This window comes from Myxine glutinosa, chromosome 1, assembly GCF_964187855.1.
Source record: "Myxine glutinosa chromosome 1, kmMyxGlut1.1, whole genome shotgun sequence".
Classification (NCBI taxonomy): Eukaryota; Metazoa; Chordata; class Myxini; order Myxiniformes; family Myxinidae; genus Myxine; species Myxine glutinosa.
In genome coordinates this window covers 232,952,188-232,972,330 of record NC_136261.1, presented here as the reverse complement: position 1 = coordinate 232,972,330, position 20,143 = coordinate 232,952,188, and the positions used below count along the sequence as shown (strand labels likewise).

General features: G+C 43.2%; 1 protein-coding gene across 3 annotated transcripts in view; it reads right to left on the bottom strand.

Annotated features, from left to right (window-relative positions):
* Positions 1-20,143, bottom strand: part of LOC137434999 (tumor necrosis factor-inducible gene 6 protein) — a 72,002-nt gene that overhangs the window by 36,388 nt on the left and 15,471 nt on the right. The window contains exons 3-4 of one of the 3 annotated variants that reach the window (XM_068128327.2): positions 18,300-18,461; positions 9,473-9,698 (exon numbers count right to left, since the gene is read on the bottom strand). In XM_068128327.2, coding sequence (XP_067984428.2) covers positions 9,473-9,698; positions 18,300-18,461 — 388 coding nt within the window. Of the gene's footprint in view, positions 1-9,472; positions 9,702-18,299; positions 18,462-20,143 lie in introns of all 3 variants that reach the window. The other 2 variants (XM_068128319.2, XM_068128337.2) reach the window with 2 other exon arrangements.

Sequence of the window (20,143 nt, the reverse complement as noted above, 5' to 3'; positions counted from 1 at the left end):
CTGGGTCATCAAGGTAGAACTCGTTCTGTGGGTCTTGGTTGTTCAAAAGATCTTCAAACAAAAAAATAACTTTATCCCAAGTTGTGTTAAAAGTAGAATTTTCATTTCGTAGCTCAGATACAATTTCCTCCATCGACAAGAGGTTCGAGTCCAGTTCATCAATCTGAAGGTTGAGCGCTACACAGGTAGTAGGACTCCAAGGAATAGCAAAGTTATCCCATTCCATTTCGGCATAGGAGTCCATTCTCAAGTGAAGCAGAAAGCGTGTTTGAAAAAGCCTGTGTGGTCGGTGCCTTTTATAAGAAGGGCTGGGTGTGTGTCATTTCCTGTGGAAATTCCCTGGGCGTGTCTTAACTGGAAATGATGTGATGGAAATTCCCTGAAAATGATGTTATGTATTACCTGGAAATGATACAATGCTGAAGAGTTTATAAAGTGGGTGGGACTTAGCAAAAGTGGGCGGAGCTTAGCAAAAGTGGGCGGGGTATAGCAAAAAGTGGGCGTGGCTTAACAAAAAGTGGGCGGGGCTTAGTAAAAGGTGGGCGTGGCTTACCAAAAAGTGGGCGGGGTTTTTCCAAAAAGTGGACGGAGCTTAACAAAAGGTGGGCAGAGCCTACCAAAAAGTGTGTGGCACTGGAGGCGCTCAAATAAGAACATTGAGGGAGGTTTACCATTTTATCTTAGCTCAGTTAAAATATCTTAATAAAGAACCAAACTCAAACATATTTTTTGTTAATATATTAGATGGTGAAGAGAGTGGCAAGAGAATTAAATTATTTCCCACGCATAAACAAATATTTGTAGGGTCGTTGTTTGAGTGGGTTATATTCACCAGATGATATTAAGAGTAAAAGGTTAAAAGGTCCATGAGGTCAGAAGGATCACAGGTGTTTAAGTGGTCTAATGAATAAGGATAACATGTCAAAAGGTTAGAAGGTTCGTAAAGAACAGGGTGAGAGAAATATAGGTGTTTAGGGCCAATGAGGGAGGGAAAGAATTAATATGGAAGTGAATGGGTCAAAGATTAATCTGCCAGATGATATGTAGAAGAAGGATGATAGGTCTATAAGAGAAAACAAATATTTGTAGTGTTTGAGTGGTCTAATGAACAACATTAAGGATAGGTACTACAGACAAAAGGTTCATAAAGATGAGGGTGGGAGAAATAGAGGTGTTTATGATTTTTGAAAAAGACAAGGGGGTAAATGACATTAGATAGGGATTTCCCATGTTAAACGGAGGTGTCCCAGAAGCAACATTATTACACTACTGACGGGGAAGCACGAGTTGTAGGGGAAAGTAGCTAGTTAGATGATGCCGTGTGTGTGAGGATTTGTGTATTGAGCAAATGAGGAATTGGTTGAGAAAACCGTGTCTGTGAGGATCTGTGTATTGAGCAAATGAGGAATTGGTTGAGAATAACCAGGGATTGTGTATTGAGCAAATGAGGAATTGGTTGAGAATAACCAGGAATTGTGTATTGAGACAGATGGAGTTGTGTTGGAGTGTATGGAAAAAGGTGTGAGAGCACAAAAGGAGTGCGAGAGAAGTGGTGTGCGAGATCAATGGTGTGCGAGGGGAATATTTGGTGTGGAATGCTTGGTGTGAAATAAAGGGTGTGGAATGCATGGTGCGAAGGAGTGAATGGGGGGAGATGGACCCATTCACGAATACCCGGGGTGGGCAGTGTAAAACAAGGTAGAGGGCTTAGGTAAATTGTTTGGATATTGACACCTGTGGTGCGGGAAGTGGCAAGTAGTGCTTTGGTTGGGTGCATGAGTCAGTGAATGGCTGGGCGTGTGGCTTTGTTGGTGCGTATGGTTATTGGAGCACTCCGCCACTGGTAGTTTGTCGGCCAGGTGAGGCCGCAGGTAGGCTCTGGGAGCCAGTCAGAGGAGTTGTTCAGTGGGGCCTGAGGATTCCAGGGAAGGACCCGGGTAGCCCAATGCCAGAGAGGGCATCAGAGGGGTAAAGAGCCAGGGAGGGCCTTTCCCAGTTAGGTAGTCGCAGGAGCATGTAAGCTCGGGTGGCGACTTCAGTGGCGGAGGTGTGCAGGTAGTTGGACCTGCTAGTGGAGCCACACGACCCAGCGCCGAAATTGTGCAAGGGCACAGTAAGAAAAATTGGGGAGTGAGACCCAAATTCAGGGGCACCGCAGAGTGGTCAATGGGGAATTCGGTTTTTAGAACCACATAGTGTAACGAAGGCCAATTGGCAGGGCATGACCCCGGGTAGTGTAAATGAGTTAATGTCAGTAGAGTAGGTATGAAGAGAATTCCCTTCGCGCCATCCACAAGCCATTCACCGAGGATGACAAAGCTCCGCACCAGCACCAAGTGAACGATTTGAGTGAGTGAGACGCATCTCGACGTGATGAGACAATGTGTTTGTTCCATTCCTTCCTTCCAGGGATGGATTGGGAGACTAATTTGGCTTAGAGGGGGATATGGGAGACAGGACGTAGTGACGAATTTGTAAATACAGGGAAGGGCAAGGGTAGTGTAAGCTGACGTGGGGGGGGGGGGGCACGAACGGTTAGGGACGAGCTTGCTCTGCTCGCTCTTCCGCGCCCCTCATGCTGCATTACCTTGTATTGCTGTGTACCTTTGTGCCCTTTCCGCTTTGCTGGTCGTGCTTTGTTGGGAGTCGTGCTCCCCCAACCCCAGGACCATTTTGGAGGTGGAACTGTGCAGCACCATCGACCTGTGCAGCATCCTTGCTGCACTTTGTTACATCCATGCAGCCGAACGGCGCAGCACTTTGCTGCCGTATCCTTTTGTTTTGCTACAGACACTTTGCTGCACATTACCACATTACACATTATGGACCACAGATTTTGTGGCCTGACACTTTGCTGTGCAGCACTTTGCTGCAAACTCACCTTGCATCTTCGGACCACGTGTTTTGAGTGGCATCAATGTCACGCAGTTGGACCACATAGGGTTGGCCCTGCTGGCAAAATAAAAACGAACACACTTTTTGTACATTTTTATTATTGGTGTGCTAGGAAAGAAGAACTGTAAGTTTTATGCACACAGAAGATGCAGGAAGCAAGAAAAAGATGCCAGACACCAGCAAATATGAATTGTGAAATGTGACTTTTGAATGTGTTTTGTGCATTGCTGTGCTTTCTCTCCCCTCCAACTTCTGTCCAAAAAGGAGACGTCCTGGGTCATAGAAATGTAAATAAGGTTAGATTGTGGTTGTATATAAAATGCTGCCCACCGGCTTTATGTTTAGTTTGAAAATAATTCCTCAATTTGGTTAATTGTGGGCATGAGTCTGTCAGTTAGCTACTCAACGCAGTAGGTCGGACATATTTAGTGTTTTAAAACTGTCGCACAAACGGGTTAGAGTAAATGTTAGGGGGAACCACATCTAAGTGTCACACAGAATTAAAAGTTAGTCCCAACTCTTTCTCAAAACCGGTCGTTCCAGTTTTTGTAGGTTCGACTCGGGGACGAGTCTGATGAGGTAGGGGGCAGTGTTGCGGTTTTGAGTCTGTCAAGTGAGTTTAATAAAGGTTAAAGTCTGTCCCCCATAGTTAGACACACAAGCAACATGTAGCCTCGCGATAGTATAGTTATGTCTTAGTATTTGTAAGCTTAGTCCTTTTCCTTTGTTAGTTCTGCATTGAGTAGGAGCCAGGAAAATAGGCCCTCTTGCCACCGATTTCCCAGCCACCCTAGCCTCAATCCAGTTTGCTAAGCATTGGTTGATCATTGGGCGAGTTAACACGAGGCAGGCATAGGAAGGTTGGGACGGAGTCGAGGGTGGAGCGGCGGAAGCGCTGACGGTAAGCACGAGCCGCCAATCAGAGCTCGGAGGTGGTGATGGCGGCGTGGCGTCAGAGGGCGTGGTGAGAAGTTTCAAGTGAGTTCCAGAAGGTTCGGGGGGCGAAGCTATAAAACCGCTGCGCGAAAGCCCTCAACAGGACTGGTATGAGAGGACTTGCTGGGAGAAAGAGAGATAGAGGACTCGTGTTGTAAAAGACTTGTATGAGAGGACTTGCACGACAGGACTAGCGCAGGAACACTTAATGAGAAGGACTTGTATGAAAGGACTCGCAGAGGAAGGCAGGATAAGCACGACAGGCCGTGCGACAAAAGGATTGGCGAAAGAACTTGATGAACTTGACGCACTTCCACGAGAACACGCGCTAACCAGCTCGGAGTGTAATGAAGAAGACGAGTTGGCCGCGTGTGCGAATGGTACCGATACGCAGGCGCAGCCAGACATGCTTATAACGAAACAGCGCATTTGAGACGCGCGAGTGAGCAAGGCTGGGTAACCGCCAGCCACGCTAAAGTCCACCCTCTACCGTTCCGCCCCATCATCTGCTTGTACGAGAGACACGCTATGAGTCCCTGCCTTCGCCTGCCACCATCTTCGCAGGACGTGCCGGGGACCATGGAGAGCCGGACGGGGACCATCTCTCGACGCGTTGGGGAACACCTGCCCATCTGCAATTCCCTGTGTGAGTGTGAGACGGGCCCGTTGTCCAAGGCATAAGTTAAGACTGCTTAAGGATTGCTCTGTGTCTCTTCCTCCTTGAACCCGTATATACGTGTGGGAATAATTAAACCCATTTGTTCTTCCTTTCTTCCTGATTCGATCTTTCTGTGGTTTCCTCATTGACTAAGCGTGGCATGGGTAGAACCGCTCTAATTGGGTTCCAACATCTAAATAACTGCGCGGACCACGTGTACTCAATCCGCTCGGCGTACTCAAAACCACACGTGGTTCGTGCGAGGCTTGTTTCCTCGCTCCCAGGGCAGCGCGGGGAATTAGGTACGAGCGAGCAGTAGTCCCGAAACCCTACTCTGCGTGTGTCCGGGAGGGACGTAATACGTCTCGGTTCCGCCAGGCCCAGCAAAGACAAGGGGATTAATCTCCCCTTGGTAAGGGGAAGAAGGCCGGCGTAGAGAACCGCAACAATATGTATATATATATATATATATATATATATATATATATATATATATATATATATATATATATATATATATATTTATATATATATATTTTTTTATATATATTTATATATATATATATATATATATATATATATATATATATATATATATATATTTATATATATATATATATATATATATATATATATATATGTATGTATGTATGTATGTATGTATGTATGTATGTATATATATATATATATATATATATATATATATATATATATATATATATATATATATATATATATATATATATATATATATATATATATATATTGTTGCGGATATGAGGATTGTGTTTTTTTTATTGTGTTGTATTGTATAGTAAATTGTTGTAAATATCACCCTCTGTAAAATGTAATGATTCCTTGTAAATACCTCCGTAGTGTAAAGGTAAAAGGGGCGTCTCGGTAATTAGTCCATAAAGCATACACGTCAGCCAATCATAGAATACCCCTGTTCGATAGCTTATATCTTATTATGTGTTTTAGAGTAAGGCCTTGTCTTCCATTAGAATGACACTCCATTGCACCGAATTGTCCATTAAGAATAGCTCCCCTTCAATAATTCCATTTCCCAGCCAAACTCTCCATCTGTGGGTAAAGCAGTTCACAAGCATGGGGTGCACGCCCTCTCAATTCGCTGCTATAGTGAAAATGTGCTCCGTGCTCTGTTTGAACAGGAGGGGCGGGGTCGCCAGGGAGAGGCAAGCCCAGGGCGCGCCACGAAGGGCGGGGCTGTGCAGCCCCATGCCCAAATAAGGAAACAAGCCCGTGGCTCACCACGAGGGGCGTGCCGTCGGAGCGATGCCCAAATAAGGAGACAAGCCGTGGGATTACGATACAAGGTCACGAAACAGAGCACGGGGGAGAGGGCGGTACCGAAACCGAAGAGGGCGTGTCAGACCCGCGCTAACGGTATGCGAGAGGGGTGCAAAAGAAGCAGATGAGCGGGAGAGAAGTGAGAGAAAGGCTGAGCTGAGCTGCGTGGAGAGGTACACGAAAAGGAAGGGTCCAAGAGAAAGCCGAGGAGCTTTTACGAAGCAAGCTACACGAGAGATACAGCCGAGGAGTGCAGCCCCGTTTCAACCAGCCGCGTGAAGCCCTGACGGTGTGCGCTGTAAAGCGGATTACAAGGCGCTGCCGGCTTCTCGCTTCCCGCCCGGAGTGGACCTGCTCGCTGTGCCCTGTGATCCCACCTGCTCATCCTTTCCAGCCATTCCTGCCCGCAAGTTCCCCATTTTGCCTACGTGAGTTTGTTATGTTTGTTCTGTCCTGGGTAGTAACTAAGTCTGTATAAGCTAGTAATTTTCACTGTGTCACCTGCGTCTCATGTCCCCTGTAAATAATCATGACTGCTCTTTTTGCTTATGTGTGTAAATAATAATAAACCCCGTTACTCTTCTGTACGTCTTCTTCCTCTTTGCATTCGGTCGCTTTAGAGTTTTCCCGATTGAGTAGCTGTGGCGCGATACGGCCAACGTTTGGGTAAATCGGGTTTTAGTCAGGGAACAACTGTTCGGCCGCGGTTACACCACCGCTCAGTAAAAATAACATCTAATCCGCGGACCGTAACAATATATATATATATATATATATATATATATATATATATCTATATATATATATATATATATATATATATATATATATACATACATACATACATACATATGTATATACAGACTTGGCATTTAATATGGAATATTTTTTTGGTGGGGGTGAACTTACTTTCCAAGATGACTTAGAACCAAAAGTTCATTGGAATTATGTTGAAATTATTCTAGATTTTGTTAATGTGACCTTTAAAAGAAACAAAAACCACATTTGACATTTAGAAGCAAATAAATTGATCCTTGAAAGTGATGTAAACTGATATCGAACTCAATTCACGGACAGTACTGTGTTAAACTTCTGTACGTTTTCCAGAAGTATCTCTTTATTTTGCACATTAGCCAAAAAAAAATTCAACAAAAACAAAAGCTAAATTATGACTGGGATTACGGACAGTAAAATTACAGTTCAGTACTTCGTGTAACCCCCACGAGCATTCAGGAGAGCACGTACACGTCGAGGCATGCTGTTCACGAGATTTGCCAAGGTTTGGACAGGAATCGCTTGCCATGCAGTGACAATAGTCTGCTGCAATTCACGCACAGAGGTTGGCTGCTGGTCCAAGTTTTCGATTTGACGCGTTAATTCTGCCCACAAGTTCTCTATCGGATTCATATCCGGGGACATGGCAGGCCACTCCATATGCTCTACACCACGGTCAGCAAGAAAGTGTTGGATCATGCGAGCACGATGAGGCTGTGCATTGTCATCTTGGAAGACAAAGTTTCCTCGAAAGGCTGCACGAGCAAATGGAAGCAATGTTTCTTCCAGAATGACCCTGTACTTGAACTGGTTCAGGTTTCCATTCAGAACAACCAGGTCAGTTTTGCCCCCTGCATGAAAAGCAGCCCAAACGGTCACCCCACCACCTCCAGCTTGGACTCTTGGCACTATACAATCTTCGTTGTGGGCTTCATGCACTTGTCTGCGCACTCGGACGTGGCCATGTTGACGATAGACCAGAAATCTAGACTCGTCACTGAAGGTCACGTGATTCCAGTGTCCTGGCTGCCATTGACGGTGCTCTCTGGCCCACTGCAATCGGCGCTGGCTGTGTTGTCTGGTCAGGCGTGGCTTTCTCAGGGGACGCCTGGCACGATAGCCTGCTTGAACCAGTCGTTGGTTGACTAGCCTTCTGGATACAGGCACATTTGTCAGTTGCTGCCACTCAGCCCTAAGCCGATTAGCTGACTTGGTACGGCCATTGCAGACTAACCGATGCAGCTGGCGATCATCTCTGTGGTTCCGCGTGGACGTCCTGGCCTCGGTATTGGAGTAGGGACACCCCTCTGAGCATTTAGTTTCAGGATCTTTGACACCTGACCTTGAGTGATGCCATACTGCCGAGCAATAGCACGCTGTTTCACGCCAGAATTTCGTAAAGCCACCACTCCATGACAAACAGCATTGTCAAGTTGACGGACCATCTCCAGAGGAAGCGGCAATAACTTTTGTAGACGTGCAGCAGTTGTTTTCCACTAATACAGAACGCAACAACCCTTATATACCCGATTGTGAAGCCAATCGTCAAATGTACCTGTCCTTACATTTTGTCACGCCACCTGTGATATAATCCTGTTATTGACTTCTTGCTGCGAAAGACAATCAGTGACATGGTTCTTTCAACAAAGACATCACCGAAGGATAAAAGAAACTCACCAGATTGATATACTGAGTTCAGAAAGTAAACCCAAGTCAAGAAAAAAAAAAAATTCCATATTAAATGCCAAGTCTGTATATATATATATATATATATATATATATATATATATATATATATATATATATATATATATATATACATATACATATATACACACACACATATATATATACACACACGGACATATATATATACGCACACACACACAAAGTATGAGATCTGGGAGGGCTCTGTTCCACCTTCTGAAACCTACATATGGAGATAACAACCAATGACACACCAGTATTAAATTAGAAAACAGGTTCAATACAGGACTTTCAAAATGATCGTGAGCATGTGCAGAAAAACCCCAGAAAATAGCGATCTCCAGTGCACCATAAAGTATATTGTGTGTGGGTGATAAGGATTGTAACCTAAAATGGCTCACAAAACTTCTAAAAGAAACTGAAAATACTTGGAAAAATACCTGAGAGAAAAGGTTGTTCCTCTACACTACAAAAGATTTTGAGAACTCTCAACTCGCCGAACAGGAAGCTGCTTGTAGTACAAACTCCTGACCATGTGGGTCGAGTGGACAGTTGTGTGCTTAAATAAACCCTCCGATGTTTCGCTACCAGAGGATGGACTGCCTATCTGGATTAGGTGTTTCTGAACAGTGATGGGAAGGAGGCGGGGGCTATGGGAGCTGTGAAGGCAGTTATAAAAATATATATCCTGAGTTATATAAATATATAAATAATAATAATCAACAAACAATCCTGAGTTTACAACATTGCTAAATTGATAGCTCAGATGGATGCACATAATATGCACCCATAATATAAACCTTATATTATGAAAAATGAAAAGCCAATGAAAATAAATATGGGATAAAAAGTTTCTCCAAACTGTCCCTATTTCTTGATTATTATTTTTTTTGTATTAGTGACTGTCCCTATTCACCTGTAAAACGGGGTGAATAGGGACAGCCATAAAAATCCTATTTATTCCTATTAAACCCATATATGGGGTTAATCGGGACTATAAGTTGCTTTTTAAAAAAACAAGAGAACACTTTCAACCCAAATATCAACAAATCAGTATGGTTATCAATTTTCAGCGAAAAAAGTTTCCGAACTTTTTTTCAATTTGTGTCCCTATTCACCCCATTTCACGGTACATATATCGTGATATATATCAGTTTGTGACTTATCGCAGGGGCTCATCGCATTGCAAACCTTCCTAGGAAGCCAAAGGTGTCATCGTAGCTGTCGTGCACCTCTACGTAGTCACTCTCGCAGTAAGGATCAGGTTCGAGGTTGAAGTCCTTAAATGTAAGGCGGATGCGCTTCTTGATCGGTACGTGGATAAACCACTGACATGTTTGTCCATTCCGATAGCCGGGGTAATCTGGTGAGGTGAACGTCCTTTGCTGCTCACGGTACTTCCCACCACACTGAAGGTCTGCTTGGAGGGTGGGGAGAAAGGGGTGTGGGGAAGGGGAGGGATGTTACATCATTAAATTGAAGTACTGTACTGACAAGAGAGACAAACATCATCACAAGGGAGTATCAAAAGATTTCTATTTGAAGTACAGTACAGGTAAATCTCTTTGCGTCACTGCACAGGTTTCAGATGAATCGTTCTTGGCTGCTGATGAGGTCATTCAGCCAGGAAACACCACTGCCCAGGTCTGGTGTTAATGTGAGCATGTAAAAATCTACAGGATCATTACATACTGTCTCTTCTACCTGGTGGCTCATGCCAATGCTCTGTGTCCACCAGGCCCCATACCTTTCCATACCAACACACTTGTTCACCTCTCTGTCTCCATTGTTGGCCCACCTTCACTTCTTCATCCCTTTTGTCCAGTCTATTCAATAGACTTCTATTGCAGATCCAGTCATGCTTCTCCTTCCTGTTCTGCAATGTTCCAGCTCATGATACATTAATCTAATTTTGGAAATTGAGAGCGAATCCATTTACAATTAAGCCTTGGTTCGTCGCTCAATGGAGTACTGCTCTCCACCTTGGGCCGGCACCCCAGCATCACATCTGTCTCTCTTGGATTCTGTGGAATCTATAGCTCTTAAAATTATTATAATCTCGTGTGATGAGGCCAAAGCAGGGGGTTTGTTGATCTCGCATCGTAGGTAGGTCCGGTGGTCACTCTATTCTCTTCCCTCTATTTTCCGACAATGCTTCCTCTGCTCTCTGTCCTCCAACCCTCCGTTCCTCCAATATGCACATGTTCTTCCAGTGACCCCTTTCCTGTTTAAACTTCCAAAATCCAGGTTGACTGCACACCTCAACTCCTTTCTTCTTCTCTTCTCCCATTGATGGAACCACCTTCCAGATGCTGCTCTGTCTCACTCTTCCCTCCATGGCATCAAAAGCAAGCATTACACCACCATCTTATGTCATCCCCAATGCTGATCAATTATCTTCTTTACCCCCATTAAACCTTCCTAAACGAACCTTCTTAATTTCTACTTCCAGTGTTTCTACCTCAGTGCCGCCCTTTCCTCCGATCCGGTTCATTCATTCGCTTGATGTTTGTCCCACTGTCAGATTTGCCTTTCTCTTCCATGAGAAAAGAAAAAGAACATCTGATTTTCCTCCCATATTTTCCCAGACCTATATGTCTGTTCATCCTGGATTCCTTTTTGGGGGCTGGCAGGATAGCGCAGAGGTATGCACACTTTCCTCAAAGCTGTCTAGACTAGGTTGAAATCGGGGCCTACCTATAAACCGTCATCCTGGTGTTTCGCAGGCATCACTAGTGCGTGTGATGGCCCACGAGTGGACATTAAAAGGGCGTCCCATCTGTCAGCATTCGTTGGTGGACGTTATAGATCCTTTGTGAAGAGTTGGCATGTTTTTGCCGGCACCATGAACAAATTACAAATTCCTGCCATGAGCGACAAGGAGCATTGCATCGGCGGCAGAGCTTCGCCCCCTAGCCAATTATGCTACCCGTAGCCATGCGCTGCACATGAAAGAAGAAGAAGATTCCATTGTTGATATTTTAAAATTAACCTGGATAACTATACACACATTTTAGTCACCTCAAAATCAAAGACACAGATCATACTAAAATTATGGATAAAAATAAAATTCCTTTTGCTGGAATTGAAGCAGAGATTGTGACTTGGAAAGGAAGTTCACGTTATAACTTGTAAGGGAAGAGAAGTATACTGCATACAAAAAAGTGATTATAATTGTGAGCAATGGATAATTAATTAAATTAACGGTGTGTGTGTGTGCGCGCGTGTGTGTGTGTGTGTGTGTGTGTGTGTGTGTGTGTGTGTGTGTGTGTGTGTGTGTGTGTGTGTGTGTGTGTGTGTCGTCTTTAGTGTCGTCTCCAAGGACTCAAAGTATCCACTTCCGTTTCGGTAAGGGGGAGGAGGGGTCACAATTCATGGCGAAATTGTTGTTTTTTCCGATGGCTCTTTTCAGGATCATCCCTGAGCTTTGGACAGCCTCCAACTGTCGTTCCTTTGTAGTAATATTCCCAGGGATGTTTTTTTTTTAATCTCCAAGGTTCTGGTTCATTCCCGGTGCTCCAATAATCACTGGTACAATTTTGGTGCTTTTCATCTTCCAGGATCTTTTCACTTCATTTTTGAGGGCCTGTTATTTGGTCATTTTCTTCATTTCTGCATTATTTATGTCAAAAACAAATAAACCCGAAAGTCTAACAGCGGCGTAGACGGGCTTCTAAAATATTATAAACCACAAACACACATGATTCGCTTTTTAAACAGCCGCCAATGCTGTCTATAACATTAAACAAAGAAATTTGGAGGAATCCAGATATCTGTGAGGTAAGTTTTACTTACAGAACTGAAAAAAAATCTACTGTACTCTACATACCCCACAAGGGTGGGGAACGCACCGTTTTGTTGGAAGAGACGCTGATGCTTTCGATATTTGATGGTCATTTTAACAATCGGTTTGTTTGCGTTTCACACTGAATAAAAACCGTATAGGTAGAGCATGCAGATTGTGATATATGACAGGTTCGACGATATGTTCGGCATGAACGGCATATAAATCAAAATGGCGGAGTGTGGAGAGTCAGCTGCCGTAATGACATCAGACGTAATCACACCACCCTGTCATGTGACCAGATCCTCAGCTCTGATTGGTATACGTTTGAGGGGACATACATACATACATACATACATACATACATACATACATACATACATACATACTATCAAGTGACTACCCTTTGTGAACACCTTAGGGTAGCAAGGATGACCAAACGAGCTGTTACTCGAGGCGTTCAGTTCAAATGGTGGAGAATACGTGTGGGGAAACAAGAGGGAGGGGGAGAAACCGGAGCGCTTACCTTCATGGATCCCACCAGCAGTCCTCAAACCTGCGATAAATCAACTCAAACCGAGATGAGTTTAAAATGTACAAGGAAATGCCGGCTTTATTAAGAAATACCGGTAACAAAATAAACACGGTCAAATAATAATAAATTCCTAAATTGGAGCGCTCCCAAACAGACCCAAACATAGACAAAGGATAAAATAACTGAAAATAAATAGCGTCTGTGTGCACTTAATGCTGATTGCTGGTGGGGTTTCTTCAGTAATCGTGGAAATCGTCCGGGACTTTGGCGGGAACCGCACGTTCGTTGGAGGGAACCACTCGTCCGTTGGTGGGAATCAGGCCTCGCTGTTTGTCGCGCTCACTCTGGGTCTCGTCGTGCTGCAGCGAGCCAGCCGTGCTTGTCCACCCGTTGCTCTTGCTTGGAAAGCTGCGGCTCTTCATCCTCATGACCACCAGCAAGATCTCCAAACACGGCCGTTCACAATTGCTCCCTTGAGCCCGAGAGAAAATGCCACCGCTCGTACAAGGTCCAGGCGAGAAAAAGCGCAAGAGGGAATTCGGTCAGAGCGAGGAGCCAAAGAGAAGAGAGAGAGAGAGAGAGAGCAATGTCCACTAGCGCGTTCTTTTATCACCCAGGCTCTGATGTCATCTGGGGTGCTTCGCCAATGAGCGAGTCGCTTCCTACCAGCCCTTCCGTCAATCAACTCCCTCCCAATCAAAACCCAAGCCAATCACTGCCCTTCTAGGCGTGGCCCTCGGTCCGCCCGTCCTGTGCGCTTCCAAAGTCAATGTCATCAACGGCAGCACTCAATATCCTGGCTTCCAGTAGGTTTTTAATTAGTGTGTTTAAATACGCATGATTGGCTAGTGTCTATAGTGTGATGCCAAAAGGGACATAGGAAATAAATTGCAGAGGTAACGACATACCAGGGATAAATTACCCATAATCCTTGAGCTAATTAGCATACCCCCCTCCTCGTAATGGGGACGAAGATACACCTTACACGACATCTGGGCTAAACAAATTCCCTACTTATTACATGGTGGTTCTTCTTCTTCACAACAATCGGAGCATGCTAATCTATACACTCTACCTGGTTCTACCGTAATCATTGTCTACCCCCTACAAACGTAACAATACATACATACATACATGATCCACCACGCGGTGACCCGGGTTGCCCCGTGATTTTTTTACCATTTTACATAATTAATTTATTTATTTTAGGGGGAGTGTAACCCGGGTTTGCGTGATAGGAAAATCCTTTGTGTACCCATACTTTTTGGCAAGAACAAGCACGTTTCCATGCAATACACAGCAGAACTAAGTCTATCCCTCTCACCTCTTATTACAACTTTTAATATACAACGTTTAAAATGTGTGTTATGATCTTTTTCCAGGGCAATGGAAAAAGGCGTAGCCCACCGTTACGGCGTAGCCCACCAGGGCAACCTATTGGATCGCCAGTATTGGCATTATTTTCCCGGTTTATTTTGATTGTTTAATTTGGTATCACATCTAAACAAACTTTATTGAAGAACTGCATTCCCAGTGTGGATGTTCCGGGGCATTTTAGCCTTCACGAGAGAACGGGTTACTGTTAAATGGCCCTGATTTGAGAATTGCCATATCTCACGAGGTAACCCGGGTTAATCAATATGGTGGCGTCATGGCGTAACCCGGCTTACCACGGTAACCCGGGTCACCGCGTGGTGGATCACAAACATACGGACAAACACTGTTCCAGATGGCTTTGCCCTATGGGCTACGCCGTAAAAATCGCTCGGTACGATCACCTCAATTAGCAATGCCACTTTTTATTTTTTTGTACCTATTTTTTGTACCTTTTTTTGTACCTTTATTATGTCCGGTCACAATACTTTGTTTTCTTTGTTCATGCTGGATGGGATCATCAGGTCATACGTGAGATCAAGATCCTTTGATTTCATTTTAGGGAAACTGGTATTTAGTCATTTTCTTGATTTCTGAATTGCTTCAGCACAAATCATTGGATACTGATTTTAAAAATGTCACAACCTTACTCTTTTATCGTTCTCTCAGTTGTTGGTGTATATCTTTATTTAATGGCTTTGATTTTGTTTCTTGGGGAGAGATATATTTTCAGGATCAGCCTCCTTCTACATAGGTATTATTTGGTAATTGCTTTGCACATTTTTTGTGACATATGTGGTGGCCTCTTTAGTCCAGTCAATCTACGCCATTTTGGGGTCGAACCCACCACAAATTGCAATAGTAATGAAACATGCATTTTTCAATGTCAAATTTAGTGGAGAATGACATACTAAAAGTCAAGGAGAATCGGAGCATTGGAACATTTCCAATTTTTGCAATCTTTAAGAGAAGGTTTTAAGCGAAAATCTGCATAAATTTTTCAGACCAAAAACTGTTTCCGTGCTAAATCCTTATGAGATCCTGCAATTTTATGTCCCTGAGGCCTGCAATGTAATGGCTTTATGTGAACAAGTTCATATCGTACTATATATACAAAAAAAATCGTTAAATAATATTGAAAATAATATTGAAAAAAATATATATATATTGAAAAAAAAAAAAAGTGTTTTATTTAATAATTGAATGAACTGCGATTCAAGCACCAACCTAAGAGCTTATTCTTCTTCTGGATCACTTTCTGGTTCTGACAAGGTCACATTAGAACAGTGAAGTCCTTTGCATTCACTGCATGCGTAAGAGCATTCCAGGCTGTACTTGCGACAGCTGCATCGTAGGGTGCTGCAGTCTGTTTTGCAGCCACAGTGGATGGCATCTAGAAGGTAATCTGGAGCAGGCTTCATCTCGGTCATCACGGGAACCATTCTCTCGTCACGGATAGCCCATCCCCAACCATTGGCATCCATGGCAACTCCTTGCCACTGCTGAACCTGAACATACACCCGTAGGCAATGTTGCTTTGCAGATGCTGATGTAGGGGGCAGGGTACGAGGCTCAACTCTGACAGTGCTTGTTGAAACCTTCTGGTGGAAGCGTTGAAGCCTCAGCATGTCCAGTGTTTCCCCGGGCTGGACATTATACAAGCAAACCAGGGCATTCTCTCCAGCTGTCATGACATCCTCTTTTGACGCTCCAGGAGTGTTGAAGTTTGCCAAAAGCTCGGAGAAATACGCACTGGAGTTCAGCTTCTTCAAGGCTGTTGATTTGCCAATCGAGTAAATTCTTGACGTGGTATCACAACCCAGGAGTCCATGTGCAACAAGAAGCTTGTCACAAACATTGCGTCCAAGTGTCTTTTGCACTTGCTCGATATTCCAACATCTTGCTTGCCTCCTTGACGTCAGCTTAGGCTCAGGTCGGAAGAACAGGTTGTGAGATGTGGGCCCTGCACGACTGCAAAGGAGAACAAGAAGATCGGTGTCGTCGCCAACTATCACGGTGTCCTTGGTGTTTGCACATGCAATGGCTGTCTCCACTATGAGAACATCTGCATCTGCCCTGGCATGATGAACAGCGTTGTGCCGCCGTTGAAGGTCATCACTCAGTAGATTGATGAAACGTTGTTTATTTGTTTGGTTGGCAAGGAAGTCATCTTTCTTCATAGTACATACCATGTCCATTGTGAAGTTGACAAGGGGACTGCTGTGAGATCGAACGCGCCTGCTGTGCGCTACATCTTTGGTGGAGGGTGCGCTCACATATCCATCGAACACTATGACAGCGTTACCATACCTGTCTCCAACATATCGCACGTAGTGACTGGCGATTCCTCCATATGTCTCGCCAGAATTCCAAGGAATTCTGTGTAGCAATGCCCCACCATCCAGAACATATTGCACATTCTGTGGCAGCACTGTGTTGCGAACGTCAAGGGGGAGTTGTTTCCAAATGGCTTCGGCTAGCGCTGGCTTGTCGGCCTCAAGCAGGATATCAGTGGTCTTAAACAGTGCTGGTGGGAAACTGCTTAGTTCGTACTTGAAGACATCTTTGAGGTCATCACAGCGTGATCCTGCCGTACTCAGACGTTGGAACAACAGTTGTGGATCTATCAGAACGGATTGTCTGCCAGTTTTCAATGATGAACGTGTGTCAAGAGTCACAACCTGATCTTTCTTCTTGAACGTGTGATCAAGAACCTTTTTGTCAAGCATTCCATCTAAGATCTTCCTGCCGACTGACGCTGCTTGGTCAGCATTGACCGAATCTCCAGCTGTGATGCCAGTGTCAATGCTTTGCAGAGTTGGATCGTTTCCAAAGGGATCCTTTGATGACAGGTAGCGAATAAGTTTGTGCGTGTCATCTGTGTCCCGTCCTTGTCGAGCTGCGCTTTGTTCTTTGTGCTGGTCACTGGTCCCATACTGCACTGATGTGTACTCTTGCAAAGCTATTGCAAAGCTATATTGCAAAGCTATAGCTTGCAAAGCAAAGCTATTGCAAAGCTCTTGCAAAGGGATTATCTGGTTGAGGCTTCTGATTGGTTCTCAGCTGGATTGCACTATAGGCTATTCCGAATCTTTTGATACCACACTTTTTGAGATTGGTTATATAAAAGCGACCGTATCCAAGGTCCAAAGTCGTTGCTATGGAGATCATTGTTCGTGTAATTAAATTTTATTCACCTAATTAGGCTTTGTTCACCTAATTAGACTAGAGTAAAATCTAATTTGATATAAGAATATGATAGACCATTATATTAGCTTTCAAAATTCATTGATATGTATATTTTCGAAAAAATTCAATTTTATTGGGATAAAGCTACCTTAAATGTCAATTATCTCAATATATATACCTTTACATGTCAAATGTATTGTAAAACCAGGGCATAAGGCCTGTCTTACACTCTTAAACACTTACATTTCTGACATCTTTTGAGAATGTGAACGAAATAACAAATTAAGTGCATTATTTTGTGCCATTTTTATTAGCTTATTTTCGTGCGTAACTGTCAAAAAGTGGTTGCTCGAAATGAATGTGTTCCAATGCCTCGTTATTCCTTGACTTTTACTATGTTATTACATGGGTCAAAAGAAGCAAAAATGCCAAGTTTCATTACTATTGCAATTTGTGGTGGGTATATTCGTAAAATGACCGGCCTACTTCCACTCCGTGGTATTTCAAAGAAGCTTCGTTGTCTCGCTCATATATTGTTTCATTTTGGTCAATTTTTATGTTGTCGGATTTTTTGCTTTACCTTGTACAGATGTGCACTTGACGTACTTATCTCAGCCAAATTCCATTTGAATGTCTTCGGGGTACTGTTTCACTAATTTCAGTTGTTCTGTCAATTTTTCGGCCTTCAATGCAAAGAGTTTTTTAAATAATCCATGCACAGTAGATGTGTCACCTTTCAAAGTTTCTTTGGACATTCTCTTAAATTGGATTTTCGGGTGTATCCGTGTCCTTGCTCGTTAATGAGGTCGTTCAGTGGGTCCAAGGCCAGGAAAAAAAGTAGTGGTGAAAGGCTGTCACCCTGGAAGATCCCACATCGTATCTTCACTCCTGGTATTTCGATCTTTCCTTCCGAGTGCTGTAATATCAATGTGGTATTCCAAAGCTTCATTACTTTCTCAATCAGTTTGATTATTTGGGGGTTGATCTTATATACCTGGATGCACTTTATCATTCATGAATGTGGGATATTACCAAAAGCTTTTTTGTCGTCCATACAGATTTATGGACAATTTGTTTCTTCGTGTGTGTGTGTGTGTGTGTGTGTGTGCTCAAGTGCAGGCCGTAACACAACACACCTTCTTTGCGGTAACAGTATGTGTCCCAGAGCTCTGAACGGTTGAGTCGGATGCCATAATTGACCATGCCCACCTTGCCAAAGCCACAGTTTTTGCTTGGCTTTATCACCGGGTATGCAACCCTTCGGCCCGCAAGCCATCCGGCCGCACACTGGTGTAGGCCTGGATGGATGATAGAAGTACAGTACATTTATAAAATAGACAAAATCCTATTTTTTCAAATTAAAATAGACAAACTCTTAGGTTACTCTGTCTGCTTACTTTTTACTACTACAGGATGTGGCAGAGGTAGCACACTTGCTTTTGATCTGTCTCGTCAGGATTTGTTTCTCGACCTGAAAATAAACCGTCAGCTGGTGTTACAAATAGAGGGCATTGCCTTTGCCTCAAAAACTGCTTCGTCCATTGGATGGATGTTAAGCTGGGTATATGCCTATCACCATTGATTGCTGGTGTTGTTAAGATCCCAGTCTTTTTCAACAACAAATCGGTCCTTTATCTTCAGCATCATAGCCAAATTCCTGCCATAACTTGCTCAACCAACATTAGGCCCTGTCAGCCGGTTCATGAAAGACACGGGGCAATCACACTTACTCTCTGAGCCACCAACCTCAAATTAAAATGCACATGAGATAAGATGATGATGAAGACGTTTTAAATGCTAATATTTTAAATAGATGAGATGAATTAGCTATGTTTGCATATAAACTAAAATACATTTGAAGGAGTGAAAAAAAAAATTACTTAATTCACCACTGAAGCTACATTTTGAAAATTGTGGCAGAACAGTGATGTTGCATTACTTGTACATTTGAATTTGAATTATTCTGCTGAGATAAGGGTTTGAAGAAAATCTCATGGAATGTTGAGGAATATGTCACAGGATGTGGAGGTAGATAATGGGCTTACTCATGATCATGTTCACATAAACTACCTTGAAAATTGTAATATGAGGCAAGTAAAAACAAATGCTTTTAAAATAATGATTAAAAAAAAACAGAAGAAGACCTTGTACTTCTCATACATTTCAAAGATCAAGCACTGTTACATGTAGCTGTCATGATATTCACATTAACAGGGAAAGACACTCAAGAGAGAACAGCGACACAGGAAAGACACTTTAACGTGTTAAATAAGGTTGAGGAAAAGGCAGTGCATCAATTGCGGTAAACTCCCAAAAAAAATTTTCTACAATCTTTAAAACCTTTATTTTATTTCAATCACCCGCGTTCCCACCCCTCCCCTCACAAAGAACCCCATCTCCCCTTCCCCTCCAAAACAAGTTAAAGTGTACATTGCGGAACACACATCACCTTCCTGGAACTTAATTCAAAAAACTTCCATTTAGCAGTACTTAGACAAAATATTACGCCGTTTTACACCATTTCAACCGATCAAATTTGCAACTCGTGCTCTCCGGTGGGGGAATATGAAGATTCTGATGAAATGGCGGCTCATAGGAAATATAGATTGTGCTTGGAAATGCAAAACAAGAGATTTAAAGACCCCTCTCATATTCTTTTTCTCAAGACTGCGTGGAGTAAGGTGTTCTATGAACTCTCTAGTTGAAAATTGAAAAATAAATTGTAGAAACAGTTTCATAAAGAAGCAATTGGGGTTCATCTTACTATAATTCACCAAATGTCCGTCCATCTGTTCCCAGGTACCGCAAAAACGGCTGAACCGATCACAACAAAATTTTGGGTTGGTAATCCTGGAACCCCCTGGAATAAAATAGGGTATATTTTTTTCCCAATTTTTCAGTTTCTCCAAACACGATGGAATAATATTTACTGATATGAACAGTGATGCGGCTTTTATTGAAATTCTACAAATACTGTTTA